Source organism: Cricetulus griseus, chromosome 2, assembly GCF_003668045.3.
Source record: "Cricetulus griseus strain 17A/GY chromosome 2, alternate assembly CriGri-PICRH-1.0, whole genome shotgun sequence".
NCBI lineage: Eukaryota > Metazoa > Chordata > Mammalia > Rodentia > Cricetidae > Cricetulus > Cricetulus griseus.
The window spans coordinates 62,474,751-62,498,883 of record NC_048595.1 but is presented as its reverse complement, the minus strand read 5'-3'; the positions used below and the strand labels follow the sequence as shown (position 1 = coordinate 62,498,883).

The 24,133-nt window shown below is 39.5% G+C and overlaps 1 protein-coding gene across 2 annotated transcripts in view; it reads left to right on the top strand.

The window, feature by feature from the left end:
• Positions 1-24,133, top strand: part of Sh3gl2 (SH3 domain containing GRB2 like 2, endophilin A1) — a 135,151-nt gene that overhangs the window by 82,429 nt on the left and 28,589 nt on the right. Inside the window, exons 1-3 of one of the 2 annotated variants that reach the window (XM_035439814.1) lie at positions 6,511-6,712; positions 10,773-10,841; positions 21,480-21,552. In XM_035439814.1, the coding sequence (XP_035295705.1) occupies positions 10,833-10,841; positions 21,480-21,552 (82 nt within the window). In that variant the 5' untranslated portion in view covers positions 6,511-6,712; positions 10,773-10,832. Of the gene's footprint in view, positions 1-6,510; positions 6,713-10,772; positions 10,842-21,479; positions 21,553-24,133 lie in introns of those variants that run through there. The other variant, XM_027400369.2, reaches the window with a different exon arrangement.

The window sequence follows — 24,133 nt, the reverse complement described above, 5'->3', positions numbered from 1 at the left end:
AGAGCCCATGCCACAGGAGGGTGCAGTGTCAAGGCAACTAGCTACAAGTCAGAAGGACAGCTGTCAAAAGCATCGGCATATTACTGCCTTAATCTTAGTCTTGTAGCCTTCAGAGCTGGGGAGATAACTTTCTATTGTTTACATCATTTAGAGTGTATTTTATTTTGAGTAATACCAAAACTAATATACTCTCTCCTTGCCCATAAAAAGAAGACTTTTGTTGGACCACACGAGCTTATAGGATCTGGATTTAGCAGCTTTTTCAGCTTCACTTTCATGACTTCCCCCTCTTCCTCCAGTCTTCCAGCATGCCAGCCTCTTAAAGAAATGTGCTTCTCCCATCTATTTTTCACATCCCTGCTTGCAGGGTCTTTAGTACCTGGCACTTAAGAATGTCCAATGAACATTCCAAAATGAATTCGCAGGAGAGATATTAGAGGCTAGCCATTTCTATTGAAGTGATGCAGGTGATTGAGGAGAAAAGATGTCTAGAGAAGCATATAAAAGGGCAAGGTAATGGGGCTGAAGAGATGGTTCAGCAGTTAAGAGGACTGGCTCCTCTTTCAGAGGTCCTAAGTTCAATTCCCAGCAACTGCATGGTGGCTCACAACCATCCATAATGAGATCTGGTGACCTCTTTTGGCCTGCAGGCAAACATGCAGACAGAACACTGTCTACATAATAAATAAATGAATCTTTTTTTAAAAAAAAGGGGGGGGAGGTACTGACCACTCTGACTAATTACTGTTCTAAGTAGGCAAACTCTAGCTTTTGCCCTGATTTCTTGGATTTCATCCCATCCTACACTCAGAAACACTGAAGCCTGTATGTTACACTTTGTATGTACTATATCAGGATACAAAATAATAAATTTTGTTATGGCAGTTTCAAACATGTGCAGTTTTACCTTGTTTTCTTTTTTCTTTTCTTTTTTTTTCTCTTGAGACAGAGTTTCTCTGTGTAGCTTTGGAGCCTATCCTGGTACTCGCTCTGGAGACCAGGCTGGCCTCGAACTCACAGAGTTCTGGTTTTACCTTGTTTTCATTCAGGCCTCTTCCACTCCTCCGTGGTTGGCCCTACCTCCTTGGCCACCCTCACTCCTCTTATTCTCTTATTCGATCATACTGTTAAGAGCATGTGACCAGGATAGCCACTAACTAGAATTACTCTCTTTTCTGTAACAACCTCTGCTCCTCAAGCTTTGCCACTAGTAGAGGGGATTTAGTGGGAAAGGGAAGGCAGCAAATCCAGTGATTCTTTGTGAGGCAATGATGTCAGGTCAGGGTGAACTAATAGAAAAAAGAAGATGAAGGAAGACCCTGCAGACTAAATCATTTTTTACACTGCAGACTAGCTTCATGTCCCGGCCTACCTGAGTTATGAGGACCCAGTAAGCAAGATCAAAAACAGTGTCTTTCAGGAACCCCAAAGGAGCATTTGAATGTGTGTGTGTGTGTGTGTGTGTGTGTGTGTGTGTGTGTGTGTGTGTGTGTGTGTGTGTGTGTGTGTCTGTGTCTGTGTGTGTGTATGTGTGTGTACTGAACCAGGCTGTAGTTGCACAGAAGGCTCTGACAGTCTTTAGGCAGGTACAGATTACCTAGTGATCATTCCCTGCAGGGAGTATAAACAGAGTAACTTAGATATTTGATATTGAAAGTCAGCATCATGGAAGTGTTATCAATCAATTCTTGTTGGTAACCAATAAACCGTTTACCAGTAAAATTTCAATACGAATGGATCTGAAAAACAAGTTAAAACTTTTATATGATTTCACATAAAATTTGCATATAGGTTTAGCAACCCAGATAGAATGTTTTCTAAAATGTGGTGATATATTATTTATTGTGTATTAAAACTTACCTGAGGATTCAGAAAGCAAATTCAGCCTCAAGCTCTAGAGATCAGGCAGTGGTGGTACACACCTTTAATCCTGGGACCTAGTAGACAAAGACAAATGGGTCTCTTTGAGTTCAAGGCCACTCAGAGCTACAGGATATTGAATCAGTCTAAAAGAGTAACAGAGATCAGGCCTTTAATCACAGCACCAGAGAGGTTTAAAAGATGGGAGAAAGGTCTTCAGTAGTCAGGATTCTTCAGCCACTTTCAGGAGACCATGAAGTCTGGGATTACAGTCTGAGATTTGGTGGAGCCAGGATTGCCTTACAGTCTGAGGTAGAGGAAAGAGCTAGTGGCCGGCTACTTTACTTTTCTGATCATCAGCTTGAAGCTTGAACCCCAATATCAGCCTCTGAATCTTTTCTTTTTTTATGCAACATTAGAAAGAGAAGTTCCATTGGGCATGAGGTGAGGGAACCAGGACTTCAGTGCTAGCAAAATATGTGGCACATTAAGGATATTGATTTGATCTCTGTTGTAGTTTTTCCATTTGATAGTTTAGGTGATTTTTTTTTACTATTTATTTACTTATTTATTATAAACTTAAGGTGATTTTTACTATTTATTTATTTATTTAAAAATGTTATATGCCCCAAAAGTAACCTTAATCTGAACCTGGTAAATGTAACATGCCTTTAATTCCAGCATTTGGAAAATGTGAACAGTTCAAGGCCAGCCTGATGTAATAGGTTCAAGCCAGCCAGAGCTGTATCAGGGATGCCCTCTAAAAGAAAGCAAAGGAACGCCACCATGTCATTTTCCCTGTAGATGCTTTGTACAGTATGTTCTCCTTTCCTCTCTTTCTCATCCATGGCCTAGCTTTGCTGTATTGTAAAAAGCATTGCAGTAGGGAGAACCATGCTCCTTGCCTTTCTTTATAGCAGTGGTTCGCAGCCTTCCTAATTTTGCAGTTCCTCATGTTGGAGTGGCCCCAACCATAAAATTATAACACTGCTTCTTCATGTCTGTAATTTTGCTACTGTCAGGAATCTTATTGTATATATCTGATATGCAGGACACATGATATGCTGCCCCTGTGAAAGGGGATTCCAATTCCCAAAGGGGTTGTGACCCACAGGTTGAGAACCGTTGCTCAGAGAAACAGATCCAGGTGGATATACAAGTGAGGGAGGGAGTTCTATTTGGGTAAATTGGCTCATGCAGTTGTGGGTACTGTCTGAGATGTGGGAGATGCTAGGACACTGCCAGAAGTCATCATGACAACAGTCTTGAGAAGATTTTTCTCTGCCACAGTAACTTTGATTTTGTTGCAAAAGCTTTTCATGTGATTGGATGAAACCTGCCCACATTGTTAAGGATAATTCCCTTTAATCAACTCTGTAATAGTAGGTTCCTAGCACCCTTTCCTTAGTGATTGTTGAATAGTTTGGTACTGTAACCCAGCTGATTAGCTCAGAGGCAGGCATCGTAGTGTTAGTTGTAAGTTGTCATACAATTCTCTCTTTTCCAGGTCCATATACTCTGGACCCATTTTATAGTTGAAGAAAGAGGTTCTGGGAAATTTGTATGAAAAAAAAAAAAAACCCTAATTCATAAAAGGTTAGTAGTATCTCCTATTAACGAAAGCCCAGCTGGACACCCTCCTTGACTTGCAGACAGAGTTATCAGGCGTTGTGCTCTCACTCACTTGTTATGCAGATCTAAAACGTCATTATTAACATCATGCCTTTTCTTTGTGAGTTCTGTTTCTTTAGTTGAGGAAATTTGTGACTCAGCTTTTAATGGAGTTGAAGAAACAAGCCCAAGTACATAATGTTGTCTTAGGTCTTATAAGACTGTTCTTTGGTAGAACTGAGGTGCACATCAGACAAAGGAAACAAAACTCTTCTGCCATCTGAGTAGGAAGCTCTATAAAATGCCACTTTCCTCTAGTAAACTGCCCTCATGAATTGTTCTTTATCCATTGGAGAACTACGTTATGGGGCGGGGGGGGGGGGGGGACTAGAAAAGTGCTTGCTAAAAGATTCTGGTATGGTTTTCTGTGAGACAAAACTAAGGTTATTTGCTAATGAAACTGTAGAAGTAATGCTTACAAAGTGCCTTCCTAGTGAGGGGCTCACTCTCCACAAAGCACAAGAGGTAAGCTCGCAGGCTTCCTTAGAAGTGTGTCTGGAAGTAATTAGGCCTGTCATCTAAAGGAAGCTTTTGTTTTGGGACAACGGGGATTTGAGGGTGATTACTTTTCACCCCAGTGAACCACCACAGCAGAAAGTGTTCTCAGAAATTCTCAAACTGTGGGTTGAGACCACTTTGGGTCAAAAGATCTTTTGACAGAGTTCACCTAAGACCATTGGAAAACACATATATTTACATTATTATTCATAACAATAGCAAGATTACAGTTACAAAATAGCAATGGAAATAATTTTATGGTTGGGTCACCCCAAAAGGAGCTGTGTTAAAGGGTCACAGCATTAGGAAGTTTGAGAACCATGATAAAGATTGATGCCTGCATTTTCTGCATAGTATTTGACAAGGATAGGGGGGCATGCCCTAGAGAAAGACCAAGGAGTTAGCCTCACCTAAGCTTCTTTCAAGGATTTTAGCTGTAGATAGTCAGAGAAAACCAGTCTTTATCCTGTTGAATCTTTTTAGCAAACAAAAATTCTGTCTTTTATGAAAGAGTTCCATTGTTCTACTACTTAGTCTCAGAAACAGTCAGAATTTGTTCAACCTAGAAGATACATAAAAATACTTTTAGTTATAAATATGAAAAATTTAAATGTCTGGATGGCAAAGATCAATGTATATTTTTTGAAATCCATTTTCTGAAACATCCTGGCATTTAAGCATTCCAGTTTAACCACTGAGAAAAGCTGGTGTGAGACTCATATTCCATAAAGGGAATCTATCCTGTCTTCCACCCATGGGAGTGGCACCATCTGGAATAGTCCAGCTCTACACACAGGAGCCCAGAGTCAGGAAAGTGCTGCTCTAAGATTAACCTTTCTGACATACTGTCAACCGTTGCATTCAGAGTTTCTACTTGTTGTGATTAGTGTCACTAAAGATATTAAGGAGGATTAGAGGGTGTGCTTCCAGTCTCTGGGGTGACAGGCTACAGAAAGGGAAAACAGACCAGCATGCTATGGGATAGCTAAGGCAGCTTCTTTGTGAAGGTTGAACCTTAATTTTATCAAACTGTAAATAAAAGCTGAAAGTTCCACTGTGTGTGTGTGTATGTGTGTGTTTTTTTTGTTCAGTCATAATAACACTTAAACAGGGGTGCAAATCTAAGGTAGGGTTGCTTCTCTAGCAAATCCTACCTAAAGAAGATTCGTTATTTTAAGAATTACTTTGGAAAAATTTCAGCATTCTCTTCCACACATAATCTGGTTTAATTGTAAAGTGATCTAGTGCTGAGTGAAGTTAGTCCCAGATCTCAGGTGAAGAAAGAAATTAAGTAAGAAATACTATGCATTTACCTTCTTTACAACTGAGAGATCACCTTATAAGTACTGAAATTTATGTCTCAAGTGGCTGGAGAAGGAAAGAGGAGTGAAAAGTGATACAATTATATGAATTAAATTTTAACTAAAAATATAAAGTAAATATAGCCAATATCCATCAAAAATACCTACCATACATATTAGCTGTTTGAATTTTTGGTTTTTTAAATTCTATTTCTTACTGAGATAAAATCTGTTTAGTGTGTATCTCTAATTCATAGAGGTTCAGAGCCAATGGTGACTCACAAGTAAGTGTCCTCCATTAGTTATTCTCATCAGGGAAATCTTTCTCTTGCCCCTGATCATTATGTTCCTTACTGTCCGACATTTTGAAGTCAAACACATGCAGTATGAGTTCTCCATTGTCCACCTTAGAGTTCAACTGGGCAAAAGCCTTTTGTAATTTTGCTTGTGAAATAGTTGCAGATACTCTGACGGCTGATGAGACTCATGAAGAGTCCTGAGGGAATCTGAAAACTTTCTGCTAGGTTGAACAGTCACTGATGATGGAGAAGTTAGGAGTCTACATGGACATTTTAAACAATATATAGGATTTGAAGAACAGAAAAGGGAATAGGTACAGTTATAAAGCATAAGAAATAAACACAGCATGTTTGGTATATAGCAAAGAGACTTGGCTTTGTATGATAGACAGTAGAATGTTGTTTCTGACTAAATCGCAATTGCTCAATTTTACCAATAAAAACTCAGGAGCCAGGTGCTGGGGTGAAAGACTGCTAGCTCAGAGAGGCAGAGAAAGCACCCAGCTGACCCTCCTCTTCTGCCAACATTCTAGAAAGTGAATTTTTCTTACACTGTCTCCAAGCAAAACTCCTCAAACTGAGTGTCCCTCCCTTGTACTTCCTGTGCCTCTCTCTGTCCATCTTACTGACTCCATCTTACTCTCTGTTGTTATTTCCTGCCAACTGGTTGCTTGTTCTGCCTCTTAATCTACAATTGACTTTATTTAATCTCGTTTACAATACTCAAATAGAAAGCTCTTAGATTACAAGTATTTGCTAGGGCTGAACCACACCACAACTAGAAACAGGTTTTCCAACTAAATAACACAATCTCAGGGTTCACAGTGTGACCAAATATCCTGCAACATCAGGAGATAAAGTGGTTCAAAACCAGAAGTAAACAGAGAAGTTAGGAGCAAAATAAGAGGTATAAGAGTCTATAGACCAATTTGATTTTTTTTTTTTATGGAGATGGAGGAGACCCAGCTCTAACATGTTTGGTAAATGAAATGTAGTGCTGACCAGGATCAGAGCTGCATAGAGAAGATGGAGCCTGGAGGTGACATGTGGCTGGAGGGCTGAAGAGTCACTACTGCAAAGCAGGTCAGCATTCTTTGGACTAGGGACAGTAGTAACTAACTGGAGATGTATCTTGCTGCTGATTCTCCTTTGCATTATGCTTATTTAGCAGATAGACAGCAGCCTGAGAGTGTGCAGAGTCAGAACTAAGCATTAGATTTAAACTAGACCTGATTGCTATTGTTACTGAAAAGTTGTAGTTTCTGAAAGACTACCTAGAATGATCAGTCTTATTTGCTCCTCATAAGTTCACTGCAGAATTCACATTGCAGTTCACTTTGGCAAATCTTTACCAAGTTTTTCTTAGGGATTATAATCAAGATTATGAGGAGGGTACAGTCATTGGTTTAAAGTTTTTTTTTTTAATTTAAAAGATTATTGGTTAGGTTAGAATGTAGTATATAAGTGTAGTGACAGAACCAAATAGAAGTACAATCTCCCTTTTATACTAAAGGGGTACCATTGGCCATCCTGAACCTTTAATGTTATAGATTTTAGATGACATTGGGTAGTTGTATTTGTTGTGCCCAAACTCTGAACCCCCAAATCACCAACAGACCTGATCCAATGCAAAAGCAAAGAGTCTTTAATTTTTACGAACTAACTCCATTTCCCAGTCCATCCATCATAGTGGGTGAAGCAGGCGGGACCAGGCAAGGGACCTCAAACAGCAGTGGGGTAGGGATTATATTGGAGTAGATCAATGGGAGTGTCTGGGGGTCTGCTAGTTGCATAGCAACAGTCTCAAGATTGCTGCACCTCCAGGATTGGGCAGCCTGTCCTGTGTTAATTGGTCAACTGCAGCTGTAGGAATGTTGCTATGCCTGGAGGCCCTCCCAGGGTGGTTGCTATGCTCTGCACTCCACTGTTACCATAAAGCACATCTAGAACCTGCCATCTAACCTCTGATTGGTTCTTTGCCACAAGGAGAGTATCTGGAGGTTGATTCCCAGTAATTAGGGAAGGTCAGGAGCTCAGCACATGTTGTTGACTCTTTTCTGCAGTCTGTCATGGCTGCCAAAGCAAGGGGCTTGTCCCTTCAGTATTTAGGTGTTGTTTTAGGTTTGTAGCTGTTACAAATAGAAATAGTGGCTGTCTTGTACTTTTATGTTTAAATTAATACCTTTTACTTAGATTAAGTGAGAAAGTATTCAAAGGACTAGAATATTAAATGGTATCATATATACTCAATATATTAACTATTGTGATATCGTAGTTTTAGATTCCTCTTCTGTGGAAACTGATAGCACAAAATAAAGTTACCTGATAATAATGCCAGAAGCCTTCATCAATGGCTATGTGGACTCAAGAGACCCATCTCCCTTACCTTGAGTATTACTCATGAGAAGTTAAGTTTTGGTGGCACTTATTCAAACAAAAGGAGATATTTGCTATACTCCTACAGAATGAGTCAACTGTATTTAAGTCACCTAGTATTTACCTCTGTGCCATGTGACCTGGAACCTGTCAAAGAGAATAGGTGGAAGTTATTATGAGTACTACTTCCCTTTCAGGAATATAACTTGAAAGTTTTATATCAAACAGCCAATTAATACATCATCAGTATGAGCATACATACTGGCTTCATTCATTCTGTGTGGTAAACCATTTCAAAGAAGTTTAAATGTCAGCTTTGGTAGGAAAAAAGTAATAATTGCTCTTGCCCTAGTCTAGTTGTATTTTCTTTTCTTCTCCACCCACTTTTGGTCATGCTGTGTAAACAAAATAGCTGAAACCAGTATAGTAATTAGTATGAGTTACTAATTACTAGTGTGACCCTAGTGTTCCATTTGATATCTAGAGTCAGCTACTGTGGTGTTTATTGATTGAGGGGTACAGAAAGAAGGGAAATAAAACCAGTTCTTAGTTGCAGCATATGTTATTGAAAGTGTGATATGAATTCTTGTGATTTGCATGAAAATCATGTATTTTTTTAAGAGTTGGGGAAAACTGGATTATCTCCTCTGTATCAGAATTCTCTCATTTTAATAAACATAGAGGCATTTCTTAGCTACATGCTTGATGGGGCATGTCCTTCTGTATATATGTTTCTCTTATTGGTTGATGAATAAAACACTGTTTGGCCAATAAGGCAGGAAGAATGATGGGACTAGGAGAAGAGGAGAATTCTGGGTAAGGTAGGCAGGAGAGCCCATCAGAGACAGATGCCATATAGCTGCTGAAAGGAGAAACAGGTCTTGGCATTCTCCAGTAAACTAAGACCATGTGGAAATACATAGGTTAATAGAAATGGGTTAATAATTAAGACAGAGCTAGCCAATAAGAAGCCCTAGTCATCGGCCAACACTTTTATAATTAATATAGCATCTGTGTATTTATTTGGGGCTGGAGTGGCAGGGGGACATGGCAGGACAAAGAAAAAATACCCACTACACATGCTTTTGGTATCCATTTTGTAAGTAACTGAGGACCTGTAACCTCAGTTCCAGGTCACATGAGGAGTCTAACTATAATGATCTCTGAAAAAAAGAGACTTTGGACATAGTGAGTTTTTACAACATTGGAAACAGTTGTATTGAATAGAGATGTCAATTTATAGTTGTAGTAGATTAGTGTTTGCTTGCCCCAAAATAGTGGTCAATTATATATTTTGAGCATAAGCAGAAGAAGAGCTGAAATATGAGCTAAATTACTGTCACTGAGCAAAAGTGACATTGACACAAATTTATTGATATTATTTTCATTAATCTTGCCATTTGAAGCATTGAACCTTTATTTATCTATGATTGCATTAAAAAAATTTTGGCTTCTCAAAGTGTAGAATGAAAGTTAAACAAACTGCTGAGAAGCAGGTGTGCACCTTCCTACGGAGTAGAGTTGGTTGTATAAATTTCTAGTTCAGATTTAGGTTCTTATTATACATGTAATCTTCATGACACCTCCATGTGCCTCATCTGTGAATATTCTACCCCATGCTAGTGCAGTAAACAGTGGCATCTTAGGGTAGTAATGGTAGTCTCTTCTGAATGTTTTCCTCTTGGCAGAAGACAGAGAAAGGCAGAGAGAAAGAAAGGGTAAGAACTCACCTCAGGGACCACCAAGAGCCTGCCAGTACTTTTAGATCCAGGAGTTGGAGCTAGGTCTCCAGAAACCCCTTCAAGAAACATGAGCCAAGCTCACATCACTGTGAAGTTTGCTGCAGGCAGATCACAGTGGGATCCTCTGCACACTCCCAGCCAAGCAACTCTTGAAGGAAGTTAGAACTTCACTATCTGTTTGTGTGGACTTTTTATAGTACAGGAATGTCTTGGGGAAAAACATTTATCCACCTTTACAGTTAGGGTATTTGAAAAAAATTCAATAATCCTGTCTTTGATGAAATCTCTTTTTCTGTGATCTTGTCATATGTCTTATTTTCCTTAGTTTGAATCATTATTTCAGAAAAGACTAGTATATCCACTTTTATTCATGTGAATTTTATATGTGAACTATGATAATTTGCACATGTTACCTGATAAATAAAAATGTCTAGTAATAGGAAATGATTGAGTAGCAAGGAAATGCCTCAACATAGTTTGATATAGCTCATCGCCTGCTTGTGAGGATATAAACGGGAGAGTAGAAAGCAAGTCCTTTTATCTGGAATCGTTTGGCCTCATTTCTTCTTAATAGTTAAATGGATGCTGTGATTATCTGTTCAATAGCCCATTGAGGAGCAGGTTGAACAAGTAGCAATTTTCTACCTAGGAGCATTTGAGATCCTTTATCAGAGGAAAATGATTATCGTGTGATGCTGGTGTTCCTTAGGATTTACAAAGGAAAATGTTAGCAATTAGGTAGTTATAAAGCAATTTGTATAATAGAAAGAGCATGGGGTTTGAAATCAGAAGATGCAGCTTTGAAGTCCTGCTCCAGTACCCACCAGATGCATGGCCTGTAGACTGTTGCTTAGCTGCTCTAAGCTAATACTATGCTGCCATGAAAATGGAACTGCCTACCACAGTCAGAGAGTGGTTCCAGGGTTATGTTGCATGCTGTTTCTAAACTGTGCCCAAAACTTTTAACATGGTTTTGTAATGAAAAGAAACCATTTCTAATGATTCCCTTTTGTTATCTTCTGCAGAAAGTGAGTGAGAAGGTTGGAGGAGCTGAAGGCACCAAGCTAGATGATGACTTCAAGGAGATGGAACGGGTGAGTCTTCATTTCTTAGCCTTCCCTTGGCATGGGGTTGTCCACTGGAAGAGGGGAGTCTGAAGCTGTTCAGTTCTAGAGTCTCCAAGTGTTCTGTTTAGAAACAAACAAACAAAACCACTCTCCTTTCACTGCATGTTTTGAAGTACAAACTGGAAAGCAGCCTATCTTCCCTGTCCATCCAGAGAACAGAACCACTGTGAAGATGAATGGTCCTGAGAGATTTTGTCATTACTTTTCCTCATCAGGGTGGTGTGTGTAGAGCTGTGCTTGCTTTTGGGTGAGGTTGAAAGCGAATAAAATGGAGAATGAGGTCTCAAATCTCTCTCTGATTTTGAGTCTCTCTCTGATTTCAGTGTACTTTCCTAATGAAGATGGTTCCTGCCAGAGGCAGTCAGAACAGCGAGGAGAGAGCAGTTTGGGAGTCCAGTTGCCAGTTGACCTGGCCTCGACTCTGCTTCCAGCACTATTGTAAAAGTGCAGTTTTTCTTGGAGTTTCTATTTTCATATGGCAGTAAATGAGATTACTGATGCTCACTTAGGAATGTTTCTGATTGACTAAAGACAAATAAATCATTTAGCATTCTGTTTGAAACATAGGTCCTCAGCAAGTGAGGCTGGTGTTTGTGAATTAAGTCTCTTTTTCTCTTGAGATATTCGATGCACTTTCTCTTTCACTTTGAGGTTGTTCATAGCAAGAGATTTTTAGACTTAAGAAGATGAGTGCTTGCTGAAATGTGCAAAGAATACTGTAGTGAAGGGCAAGTCCCCATGCTGAAAGAGGATGTTGTAAGCCCATGGTACCGAGAGTACATTTAAGTGTTGTTAATATTTTGCCTCTGCAGACTATTATAATAAAAAGATTTTTCTTTATATTCTATTTTGACTCTCTCAGAAGATTTTTATGGGCCTAATTTTTTATTAGTCTATTTCCTTTCCAGCGGTCTGCTTTGCTACCTTTCTGATGAGTAAAACAGACTGTTCCTTGATGCTTCCCATCTTTTCAGTTTCCTCCTAATGGGTTTATGGATACACTAAAAATTACATGCTTCAGGTGTCTGTGCCATATAATGCAGATATTCCCGAATGTGTGGCATCCACAGTATAGACAGAGGAGATATGTAATGACACTGTGATACAGCCAACTAAACTCGGGGCTGGAGACTTTGGTGACCTTCTGATGGAGCTGTGGGGACTGAACAAGAGTTGAGAATTTAGTATGTTTCAAGTAAAGGAAGTAACACAGAAGCAAACAGGAGAGAACAGTGGAGCTCCTGAAAAGATGAGGGCAAAACGCCAGCTCTTCTAAGTACAACTGGGCAGTTCCAGGAGGACCAGCCATTCCGTATCTGTTCCTTACCTTAGCTTTGCTAGTGGCTGCCCATTGCTGATATCCCACACCAGTGTTCTGAGTCTTGCCCAAAAGCCTGAGAATTTAACTCTCATACCCAGTCCCTGGCACCTTACTTTCTCCAACTGAAGTCAAAGTCTGTCCCTATTTCCCATCTCCTCTTGATCTTCACCCAAGGCTGACTTTCCTGGTGGTAGAAATAGTATCTTCCCTATCCTGTGTCAATGTCCATGCCTCTAGACAGACACACATCCTCAGGATGAGAGCTTTGCTTCTTCCTGAGGAACCCATGGATCTGTTCATGCGCACCAGCTTCTGGGTACTTGCTCAGCCTCTCTCTCTTTTCATTCCTCTTGAGAGCACTTACATTATGCTGCATAGTTAAATACCATGTCATTATAGAAGCTTAGACAAATAGTTAGGAATTGGAAATGTGCAGGTGTCAAGAGTACTCCTGCATTGCACATCTGCCTGACTAAAGCTGATAAACTAGGTATCTGACTATAAAGCTAAGACAAGCCAGCTCTTTGTGTTTTAAATAAAACTAAAAAGCAAAGGGAATGTGGAGGATGGATTTTAATCACTGAGCAGCTAATTAGACCTTTGGAGACTTATTTTGCTATGAAATCCATGCCAGTCTTACAAACTAATTAAAATGAGAGGATCTTGCCAGGCGTTTTACTTTAGGCAAATATCCACAGACTTCCCTCAGAGTCTGAAGATGAAGTGTAAGATTTATGTTCCCTGTTTCATCAAAAGTCTCTGGGGTGTTTGTTTCAAACCTAGATACTCCTGTAATAATAAAGCAAACCTACCTATATTCCTGCAGTTGGGTTTTTCTCTAGGTAAATTCAGATATTTGATTTCAGTACCGTGTAGAAATTGTTTAATTTGATTTTATTGCACACATCCTTTGGCTTATCTGTGATTTTCCTAAAGTTTGTACTCTACTTGTAACGAATGTATTGGGAGGTAGATTATTTTTCCAGTCATTGAAGATCAGTTCTGTGGACTTTGAATCTTAGTAAGTTAGATACTCACAAAAATCTTTTAACTCAGTGTCTCCAAGCCTACAAAAGCATCACCATCTGACCTTCCACAGTTGGGTTTCTGTTCAGCAAATGTTTGAGGTGGAGAAAGCTTTATTTAGTTGTACTCTCAGAGGTGCAATTAGTCAACAATATGAAATAAATTAGAGGTCTGAAGGGAGCAGTACTCCAGGGAGACAGGTTCCTAGAAGTTGTCTCTAATCTCAATCTAATCAGCTCTGCTATTAAGATGCAGCACCACTGCAGCCTGATGCTTGAGGTCTCTGGCTGTGTTGTATCCACAGGAGTCTTGACCTTAATCATTGTTCTCTTCTTCCTAAGTGCCTTGGACAGAGTTGCTTTCATTTTTAACTGTAAATGTTTTCATTGCTTATCACTTTCATTAAATATAGGCCAAATTCCTTTCTGTGATCCAGACATTTTGAAAATTTCTCCTTTATAAACCTGCAGATTTTTGTCTTTGATGGCTGTTAATAGAAGACTCTGGAATTTGAGGAACTTCTGGTTCCTTCTCAAATTTCTATCAGCTGCTACAGTTACACTGAATAGGGGGGGGGGTGATGAGTGAGTATGTAGTTGTTTTATTAATTACCTTGGAAAATATGTAAATACCTCCATGTTCCAGACATTGTGCTGAGAACTAGAAACATGGAGGTACGTGAGGCCCAAATCCCCAAAAGAGCTTTCAATTTGGGTGGTAAAAAGGGAATATAAATAGATACCAAGTAGGATATAGTGCTTAGTGCCCTGGAAGGATTTCCATAAGAGACACCAGAGAGAGGCCAAACACAGGTTTCTTAGAACAGCAGAAACTTCTAGAAGAGAGATGGCTGAACTGAATCTTCAAATCTTCTGTGTACTGCAAATGAGTATCACGCAAGACTCCAAGTCAAGGGGGATGGAGTCTTTCTGCAACTTGAAAAGCATCTTGGGAAATTCTTTGTTTAAACCACAAAAGGCTCTGGGGTGAGAAACATGGAAATAAACCCTTTAAGTAAAAAAATAGAATTCCTAATGGTGAGACTCAAATTTTAAGAAAGGGAAGATCTTGAGAGAGAAACAAAAAGCTGCCATTCCAACTGAATGTGAGAGGGTGAAAATTGATGGTAGTATGCAGTGTGGAGGGAGCTGGTAGAGGGTGTCCATGGTCATTGCCCTCATACCTTAGTTACTGCAGGGAGAGAGGGTTAGTCTTATCCAATCCCTAGTGAGAGAACAGGATTCATGAATAGAAACCACCTGCCTCACTTTGAGAGAGAACTTCTGTTTACCAAAGTTGTTTTTTGAAGAAGCCACAGAAGTCACCGAATTCCCTACCTGCTCACATTGAAACATAGGCTAAGCCTACAGTTCCCAGCTATCATGGGAATCATGCTTGTCATTGCTTGAGCTTTGTAGCAAGTAATTTTCTACTAGGTGTGCACTTTTAAAAGATACCACTCTTGGATTCCAGTGATATACCTCAAATGGGAGAGAAGAGAGGAACAACATTTTGGCCAGTGTTCTCAGAATATCTTTTTTTGAGTAGAGTTAGGGTCCACCATGCTACCAGCGGTCTCCTTTATGGAACAGTAGTGAAGGAGCCATGGGTCACTGGCCTAAGGCAGTATTATCTTGCTGGTGTAAGCTAGATGAGGAGCTTGAGTAACAAACAAGATGAGCTTCAAAGATATCCTTCTGTTCTGCCAAAACTTCTATGGAGATAGGCTTCCTTTCAGTTGCATGTGTAAAGTGTATTTCCAAGCTATACTCTGGGGTAATGCCTAGGAAGATTCACAAACTTAAAATTAATATGTTAGAGTAACCAGAGCCTAAACTATCCTTTATTTTCAAAATATTATCTGTCAGCCTTTCTAATATATGGTTGCTGCTATAAAGCAGGCAGTTTGGAGATGGCTGTTAATTCTCCCAGAGTCAGTAGGGAGCTATTACAAATGTCAGTTTGGATCAGCTGTCTTTCTGCCAGACAGGCTATCCCAGGATGCTGCTTTCATCTTGTTTCTGGGACTTATATATTTAGCTGTTCTCTTTCAGCACTTCAAGTGAGTGTGTGTATATCCCTAACTACAGCAATAATAAAATTAAAAACTTGAAAATATGTTGGTGTTCTATATGTCATTTTAAGTTCTTTGATGAAACCACTGGGAATTTTTCCTTATCTAAGTGGGCATTTAATTCATGTCATTATTATTGATTGCCAAACCAACAGACTACCTGGGCCACATACAAGGTGTTCTGCTTCCGGCATTTGACAATATAAAATAATGTCTTTCATACTTCCATTGCTTTGTAAAAGATTCCATAATTTTCATGTTTTTTGAGTTCACAAAATGCTGATTTATTTTCTACAGGGGAGAACATTATTTTACATTCATCCATCTGTATATGAAACAATAATCCCATTATGCCAATTCCCTGCCTTTTAGTGTTCCGGTATTTGATATCTCAAGACTGGAAGTAGCAACCTCATTCAGAGATAGAGCACAGCATGCTCAAAGCTCACACCTTAGATCAGGGATCAGCATATTCTTTTGGTAAATCTTTGAAACTTTTCGGGCTGCAGGGTCTTTGCCCTCTGTGTTGTAACTCCTCTCTAGGGCTGTTTATGTATGTAAAAGATATGTAAAGGGTCCATTGGCAATGCCTATGTCAATCAGTACAGCTATGTTAAAAGAAACAAAACAAAATTTTGAGGACACTGAAATTAGAATTTTTATGATTATTATGTACAATAAAATAGAAATATTAACTTCTTTCTTAATCCTTTAAGGTGTGCAGGTATGTTTAGGGTTTATCTCCAAATCTATACACAGTAAAGGGATATTTAAGAAGATTAGGAAAATTAAAATGGATTTCATTGGTAATCAGAATCTAATTCCTTCATTGTTTTTCAAATTATCAGTCAGACTTTCTGAATACATATGATATTTGCTGTTACAGCAAGGCAGTTTGGAGACAGGCTGCTAACTCTCAGGCTACACAGAAGGAAGCCTTTGAAGCTCACCCTGCCGGGTGGCTTATTGGCATAGTTTCAACAATTGGCCTTAGTTTGGCAACCCCTTCTTTAACTTGAAAATGCTGTTCCCTCTGTGTGTGGAGTACAGGAGCTAGCATTCCAAAGCCACAGCATACATGTGAAGCTCAAGGAATGAGCTCCAGTGTGTGGCCTCAGCTTCTATGTTGTTTGAGACAGTGTCTCCTGTGTGTCAGGCTAGCTTGTCTGTGAACTTAAGGCTCCTGTCCTAACTTCCATCTTCCAGTAGGGCACATTGGGATCAAGAAGTTGCACTAGTGTATCTGGTGGGTTGTGGAGTTCCATCTCAGGCCTTTAGGCTTATGTGCCAAACACTTTAGCACTGAGCTATCTCCGCTTCCCAAGAAAGCCATTTGTTTGTTTGTTTGTTTCTCTGGACTCGACTTCTCTCCAGTATTGAGAGTTGCTAAAATCTGGCTTTAAGAAGATGGAAGCACACAGACCAGAATCTGTGAATAATATGTGCCTGTGAGTCTGCCTTAAAAAGAAAGCCAAAATAAATAAATAAATAAATAAATAAATAAATAAATAAATAAATAAGAAAGTCATATTTTACACATGGGTTTACAGCCCTTAAATAGGAACCTATGCTGTATACATTCACAGTTCATTTCCTTTCAACAATCTTTCCCAGTAGCCCCCCCATGATAGAAACCAAAAAAAAAAAAAAAAAAAAAAAAAAAACGTATCAAACAAACAACAACAAAATTCATTGCTGTGACAAAAACTTGAGAGCAACAAGTTAATTCTTTCGATTCACAGTTTTTCTGAAGTTTCATTCCAAGGATAGCTGGCTCATTGCTTTGGGCTTAATGTGATGTAGAGCATCATAGCAACAGCAGCACATGGTTTAAGGTAGCTATGCAATGCTTGATGGTTGGGATGCAGAGCTGAGAAGTGGAGAGGCTGGGACAAATCCAACCATCAAAGGCATACCTTTAGCAATTCCATTGTCAAAGCACGCCCCACCTTCCATAGTTTTCACCAGTTCTTAATAGTCAGTTGTGAGTCCATAAGTGAATTAATCCCATCAGTCATAGCAGAGCCCTCATGACTCAGTCACCTTGCACTAAGTGGCTCCACTTGCTAGGGAACCAAGTCTTCAGTGCATGAACATTCTGGGGAGATGCTTCATATCCAAAGCAATATACTGTACTTCCCCAGTCAAAGCAAGATCAACTAAAAACAGAGGCTTGGGAACTCTCCAAATTAGAAGATGTTTGTAATTAATAATATATCAAAAGTCATTTTCATACTAGGAGATTTGGACAATGAAAAACAAACATATACATCATAGGATCAAAGTAAATCATGCTGTTCTTACATAGAATTAAGCTCTTGTTTGTTTTAATAAATAATAAATCTTTATGCTGTGTTACCAGATTTAGTATTAAAAGAATATATGACTGGATATTGCCCACTTAAGTATATGAATAGCTTTCCTAGCAGGAACCTAACAAGATGTATTAAGGATTGTCACCACTTGTGCTCTTGGCTTGTCATTGTTTGACAGTCTGTTTAGCCAGAGTCCTGAGGATAAAAAATAGAAAGTAGAGATTAGTCACCCTTCTCCTGGAAGATGTATTTAGAATAATGAATAGTCATTAGACCATTGACTTTCATCTATGGCCTTGGGAGGACTTTTCTTTTATAATTATGTCACTAGTTATGTGAGCTTGGGAAGTTCATTTCCCCTCTCTAAATCTTTGAGTTGTACATTTCAAAGGTCAGGGATTAGGCTACTATACTACTGATTTCTTGTTCTTGTGTCAATTATCTCTATTCTCTATCAGGCAATAGCCCAGCAGAATCCAATAAAAAGTAAAGAGCCAGTGGAAGAAATTGCTAAAGGCTATTCCATGTTGTGCCCATGTCCTGAAAAGAAACCACAGAAATAACCATATTGGATGAAGATCTTTGCAAAAGTGATAAGTGCCTAAAATATATTCTGTGCTGAAAGTATAAAGTTTAATGTGAACCTACACAGCTTCTGTTCCAATTGCCTGTTCTAACTGTATAGAAGTTCGTTGAGTTGTATAGACATTGGGTCTGGTTAATTTTGGTGTGTGATGTATTTATGCCAATTTTTATAATAAAGCTTGTTAAATTAAAGAAAGTGAATTTCAAGTGAAGATTATATTATACTCCTATCAAATACTTCTGATGGAGCTTGTCTCATATTGATAATAAGTACTGGAGGTGTCTGCATTAGTGAGTAGAGTTTTAAAAAAAAGTCTGTGTTGTCAAATTCTTCAGAGACTTTGCTCAGATCATTGGGAACTCTGAGAATTTTTTTTGTCTCCATTACATGTTAATGTTGAATTCCACTTTGAGGACCAAAAATAATACTCTCAATATATTTGCCACTAAGGTGTCTGGAGATCTGGGACCACTGGCTTGATTTCTGTGAACTGCTTCTCATATCTTTCTTACTAACCTACCTTTGGACAATGTACCTTAGTCATTGTTGCTGCAGCCTTCGTTGAGAAGGCAAAATAGTTGGGGATAAATGGCCCAGCAAGTCAGTATGGTAGTGTCACTTCTGCGGGGTCAGGTCCAGATATTTACTGTAGTTGAATGTTCCATAAGTGTTAAGGACTTTTGTAAAAAGTCTAAATAATATAAACCTGGAGTCAGATATGAAGAAAAACGCTAAGAGATCAGAGAGAAGGAGCAAGTCACATCCACACCTTACCCTGTCTCAGTAGACAAGAGAACAAGTTCCTGTTTCTTCCAGCTTATATCCTTTCTCTTCCCAGCCATCTCACTTCCTGTCTGTCTGAACAGACCTCTAGACCTATATAGTTAGCAAGTGGCACGCTCCATTCTCTGATCTTCAGACAGGCTTTATTTGTACAAGCAAGATATCACCACAAACTTTCATAACGAACCAGAGGTTAGGGTGGCAGTTCTTTGTTCCTGACCCTGTTTGGTTACTCTTCTCAGATTCCTAACCCCAGTTAGGAATAGTACAAAGTGCCTTTCAGGCCTGGTGTGGTATCTTCTGCTATTGGCGAGAAACATAACCTCATGTCCTCTTTTGGGGACCTTGTGGTTATATATTGTTTATTACTTAATAAAGCTTGGCCTGGGATCAGAATGCAAATATAGCCACAGTAATAGAAGCTGGGCAGTGGTGGCACACTCCAATATCTGTCTCTGGGTTTTTTTTTTTGTTTTAAGATTTATTTGTTATGTTTACAGTGTTCATTCTGCATTTATGTATGTCTGCACACCAGAAGAGGGCACCAGATCTCATTATAGATGGCTGTGAGCCACCATGTGGTTGTTGGGAATTGAACTCAGGACCTCTGGAAGAGCAGCCAGTGCTCTTAACCTCTGAGCCATCTCTCCAGCCCCCTGTCTCTGGGTTTTTGACCTTTCATTTTCAGAAAAAAACACAGCAAGCTTCTGAATCTTACTATATCTGTTTTCTCCTTCATTTAATGATGTTTAAAACTTTTTTATATAGAGAAAGAGATGGGAAAAGTTATAAACGGGTCATCCACCTAGCAGAAGATGACACTGCAGTATCAAATGGACATCAGGTGGTTCAAGTCTCAAGGCTTCAGATGCTTTCTTTCTTAGAAACCTTGACCCTTGGACTCTGTTGCTTCCTGCCATGGCCCCAGAGGACACTGCATATATTTGGCATCTCATTCCTCAATCCAAGTCTATATTATAGTCAACAGTAGATCTTTGTTTGTCCTCTCATGTTCTCTACACTTTCAGCATGTTTGTTCAGTATACAACCTGTGCTCTTTCTATGGGCATCAAGCATTCTATGACTTGAGTGCATAATGTTGCCTGGCAGTTTGATAAAACTGCCAGGACCTCCTTTTTCAGTTCTCTGCTCCAGGGAGCTGCCACTCCTCTATCACTAATCATTCAAGCCTCAAGTATCTTAAAATTTTGAGCCAGTCAAAAGGACAATGGTATAGAGTTCATCAGCAGGCTAATGCATCCAAAAGTGAATACTTGTAAAGGTTATTTTATACCATTATCATTACAGTGTTGCAAGAAAAATAATGTATTTTTGCTTATCCATATAATCACAACTTCCTGCTGTATTATGACTTTGGTGGGATAAGAAGTTATTAAAAATTGAAAAGACAAACAAAACAAGATATTTTAAAAGATATAGTATAGAAGAGAAGGAGGTTTACTCTGTCCAAAGCAGATTTCACCAAATACAGTTACTTAGGGCGACTGGTTAGTAACCTTTGAGGTCCTGTAAAAAGTGATAAAACAAAAATGTTACCAATGGCAGGGGAACTGGTTTATACCTGTTAGTCAGCTGTGGTATGAACCAGTGCCCTTCACAGCCTGATAAGAAAAGATTTTCCTGGAGAAAGGAGAGCAGCTCTACCTTACAATAATGTTTTTCTAACCTGGCAGTGTGGAGAGGGTGGGGATGGACTGCTGGGGAAAATGCTGACCATCCACAGTGTTCTGAGACAGGATTTTTAGTGTCAGAAATTGGCATTTATAATTAGTCAAAGGTCACGGACCAACTAGATGTGTTTACTGAGGACTTTCGTATTCTGGAGATGTTGTCAGAATGTGCATAGATAGTAGAAGCAGAATTGAAGATACACTCTTTGTAAAGTATTATTGTTGCTCTTATCTTATTTCTTACCCCCCCTCACCATGTGCATGATACACATGTGGGAGCATGTATGTCATAGTATGAGTGTGGAGGTCAGATGCCCGCTTTGTGAGTTACTTCTCTCCTTCTACGTTTATGTAGACTCCAGGAATTAAACTCAGGTGTCCAGGCTGGCTGGTAAGCTCTATCTGTTGAGCCACCTGGGTGTCCCAGCATTATTCCTATTGGAAAAGAAACCTGTTGCCATGTCTGGCCCATTCATGGCATCTAGTAAAAGCATGGAGGCAAAATGTTACTGACAAACTCTATTAATTTTGCTGAAAGGCAATTAAGTTTCCTTTGAAGCAAATTTGGTGAAATTACCAGTTTCCTTCTTGGGTGGATAGACTTTTCAAAAGACAGTGCTTAACATGAAGTCATTTTCCCCTCCAGCTGTTCCTTATAGTGTCTCCCCTGCTCCTGAAGGACTTTCGATTGCTTTCTTGCTCTACTGGGGTCCTATATAGGCTTCAGAAAGAAAAAAAAAACAAAAAAAAAAAACTTCAGGCTCTAAAGCAAATGATTGTGCCATTTATCAAACTTTTTTTCATTTCAGAAAGTGGATGTCACCAGCAGGGCTGTGATGGAAATAATGACGAAAACAATTGAATATCTTCAACCCAATCCGGGTAAGTGTTGTCCTGTACAGTTGGAGTTCCCTCAGGTTAGCCTCTCACTGATTGACAGGTTAGATTTGGTAGGTTTCTCCTTCCTGTGAGGGAGGGGTCATTTTAAAGCTCACATTGAAATGCCTGCAAAACAAGTGGTATTTTATCTAACTGTGTGTCTTTAACAGTAAATGTGTACAGCGTGGATGATACATCATGACAGGGTAGCTACAAGATCTTTTTATCTTGTTAGACCCCCGAAAACTCAAGTATCCGGGGTCTCAGGCCAGGTTCGCGGTCACCCAAATCACCAGGCGGATTCGAGAGCTTGCTGCAAACTGCACGAGGCTTTATTGTAATTTAACGAGCTAAGGCCCTCCCAGGGTGGTTGCTATGCTCTCTACGTCATTGCTGTGCGCTTGTCCGTAAAGCACACCCAGAGCCATAAAGCATAGCGCCACCAGCTAACTTCTGATTGGTTCCTTGTCACGAGACAGGCATCTGACTTTCTGGTTTCTAGGACAAGGTCATAGAAGCACATGTTCGACCATTATGGCTGCCAAAAGGGAAGCCGGTTCCTTCAATCTGATATTTAATTTTTCAAGAAGTGATAAGAAAGAACACGAGATGATTTTGAGATGTGTTGTGATGACTTCCAAAAGATAAGAAAAAGAGGAAGCCAGACATTTTTGTGACATAAAAATGGTTTATGCTCATACAGCCTAGAGGCTTCCCCAGGCACATCATAGGCCAGCATTAATTCCTGCTAACTTCTTGCACTAGATCTGAGACAGGATTGTAGTAGAGATCATGGAGTATGTCTAGAAGAGAAAACCAGGAATGGCTGCTGCTGTCTCTGTTAGTTCTAGGTGGAGCAGAGCACACCAGCCTCCATCATAGGCCTTCTGACATTGTATGGACTTCCGTTCCTGACCCCAGCTATAACTTGAAGCAAGGCTGAATGTGCTACTTGGGTGAAATATGAGCATTTGAAAAGCTGGTGGCCCGTGAGTCTAGTTTTTTTTTTTTTTTAAATTTCACTTAGGATGCTAGGTCTCTGGGAGTCCTTGAGATACAGGCAATTATTTCATTCTCAATGGGTTCAGATGCAGGGTCTAAATGACAATGTGTAAAAAGAGAGTGTCAGGAGGAAGCAGACAAGTGTCATGGTGCTGAGGCTGCAGGCTCTTTCGTGACTCTTGGCTGCTGACTACAGCTTTTTTCCCATCTTTATTTACAGTGGCATCTCAGTTGCTATTTCAAAGTGAATCAGTGATGTAGAAATGATATTCTTTCTGTGATGAGATGATGTGATGGGGGAATATAGAAGAAGATATGATAGGGTACAGAAACGAGTTTAACTGGTGGTAGATCAGGTAAGTTTTCAAGCTGATTTGTAAGCTGTGTAATGACCAGCAAGAAGCAAAGTTTTGTGCTATGGCCTACCTTCTTTCTAGTGTTTATTTTCCATGGAGATATAAAGATCTTGTAGACGAACACATTTGTTCAAACAACTGTACTCGGTCAAGGCTTGAAAAGAGAATAGCTCACCTCACTGTGCTTTACCACAGTGATGGTTTTGTGGAAGCAAGAGATATTCCTATTACTTTTGCAAAGACCCTTCAAGTACCCCATGATTCCTTCACATGAATTATATTGGTAACTAAATGTTGAAGGGCCTAGTGTCAGGAATGAGAAGAAAAATAGAGTATTTGTCAAGTTCTACTGTAGCTTCAATACATTACTAGTAACATACATTCTCATCTTTAAAACTTAGCTAATTTTATTTGATAATCTTACATATGTATATATTATATTTTGATCATAGTCAGCTAGTTCCTCTCTCTTTTTTTCCTCCCCTGACTGATACTTGTCTACTTTCCAACCAGTCCCTTTCCTACTACCAAGTCTTTGCGCATGTGTGGTCCAGTGAGCATCAGAGTTGCTTACAAAGATGGGGAAGGGTTATGTGTAGCAGCATGAGCAATTGTGAGTGGGCTACACCATGGACTATGACTTCTTCTCTCTTAGAAGCCTTAAACTGCCTCTAAATCCTCAGGGAGAGGTGGGACCTGATGAGTTTCCCCCATCTGTGATGGAAAGTGGACAGGCATAGTCTTGTTTAGATAACCACACCTCCTGTGAGTCGAGTGAAAGCCACATCACACCTGGAACACTTTATTCCACAATACTCCTCTCTTCCTCTGATTCTTATATTCTTTCTACTTTCTCTATCGCACTGTTCCCTACATGATGGAGGCTATGAGTAGACATCTCATTTTGTGCTGAACACTCAATATCTTATTCTCTCAAACTTTACCAGTTGTGGATATCTGCAATAACTAATATCTATTACAAAAGAAACTTCACTGACCAAAGCTGATGGAATCACTAATCTGTAGGCAGAAATGAAATATTTAGAAAGAACTTTGTGGGGCAACATGTCGATTTAGCAAAGTTACTGATTTAGCCTACAACCTAAGGCCTGTGTCCTTCCCATCATGGGCTTTTTGAACTAAATTGGAAGTAAGCATGCATTTTCTCCCATGAAGTGAGCCTCAAACTTAATCAGGAAGGGGTTGGTTGCCCCAATAAGAGACAT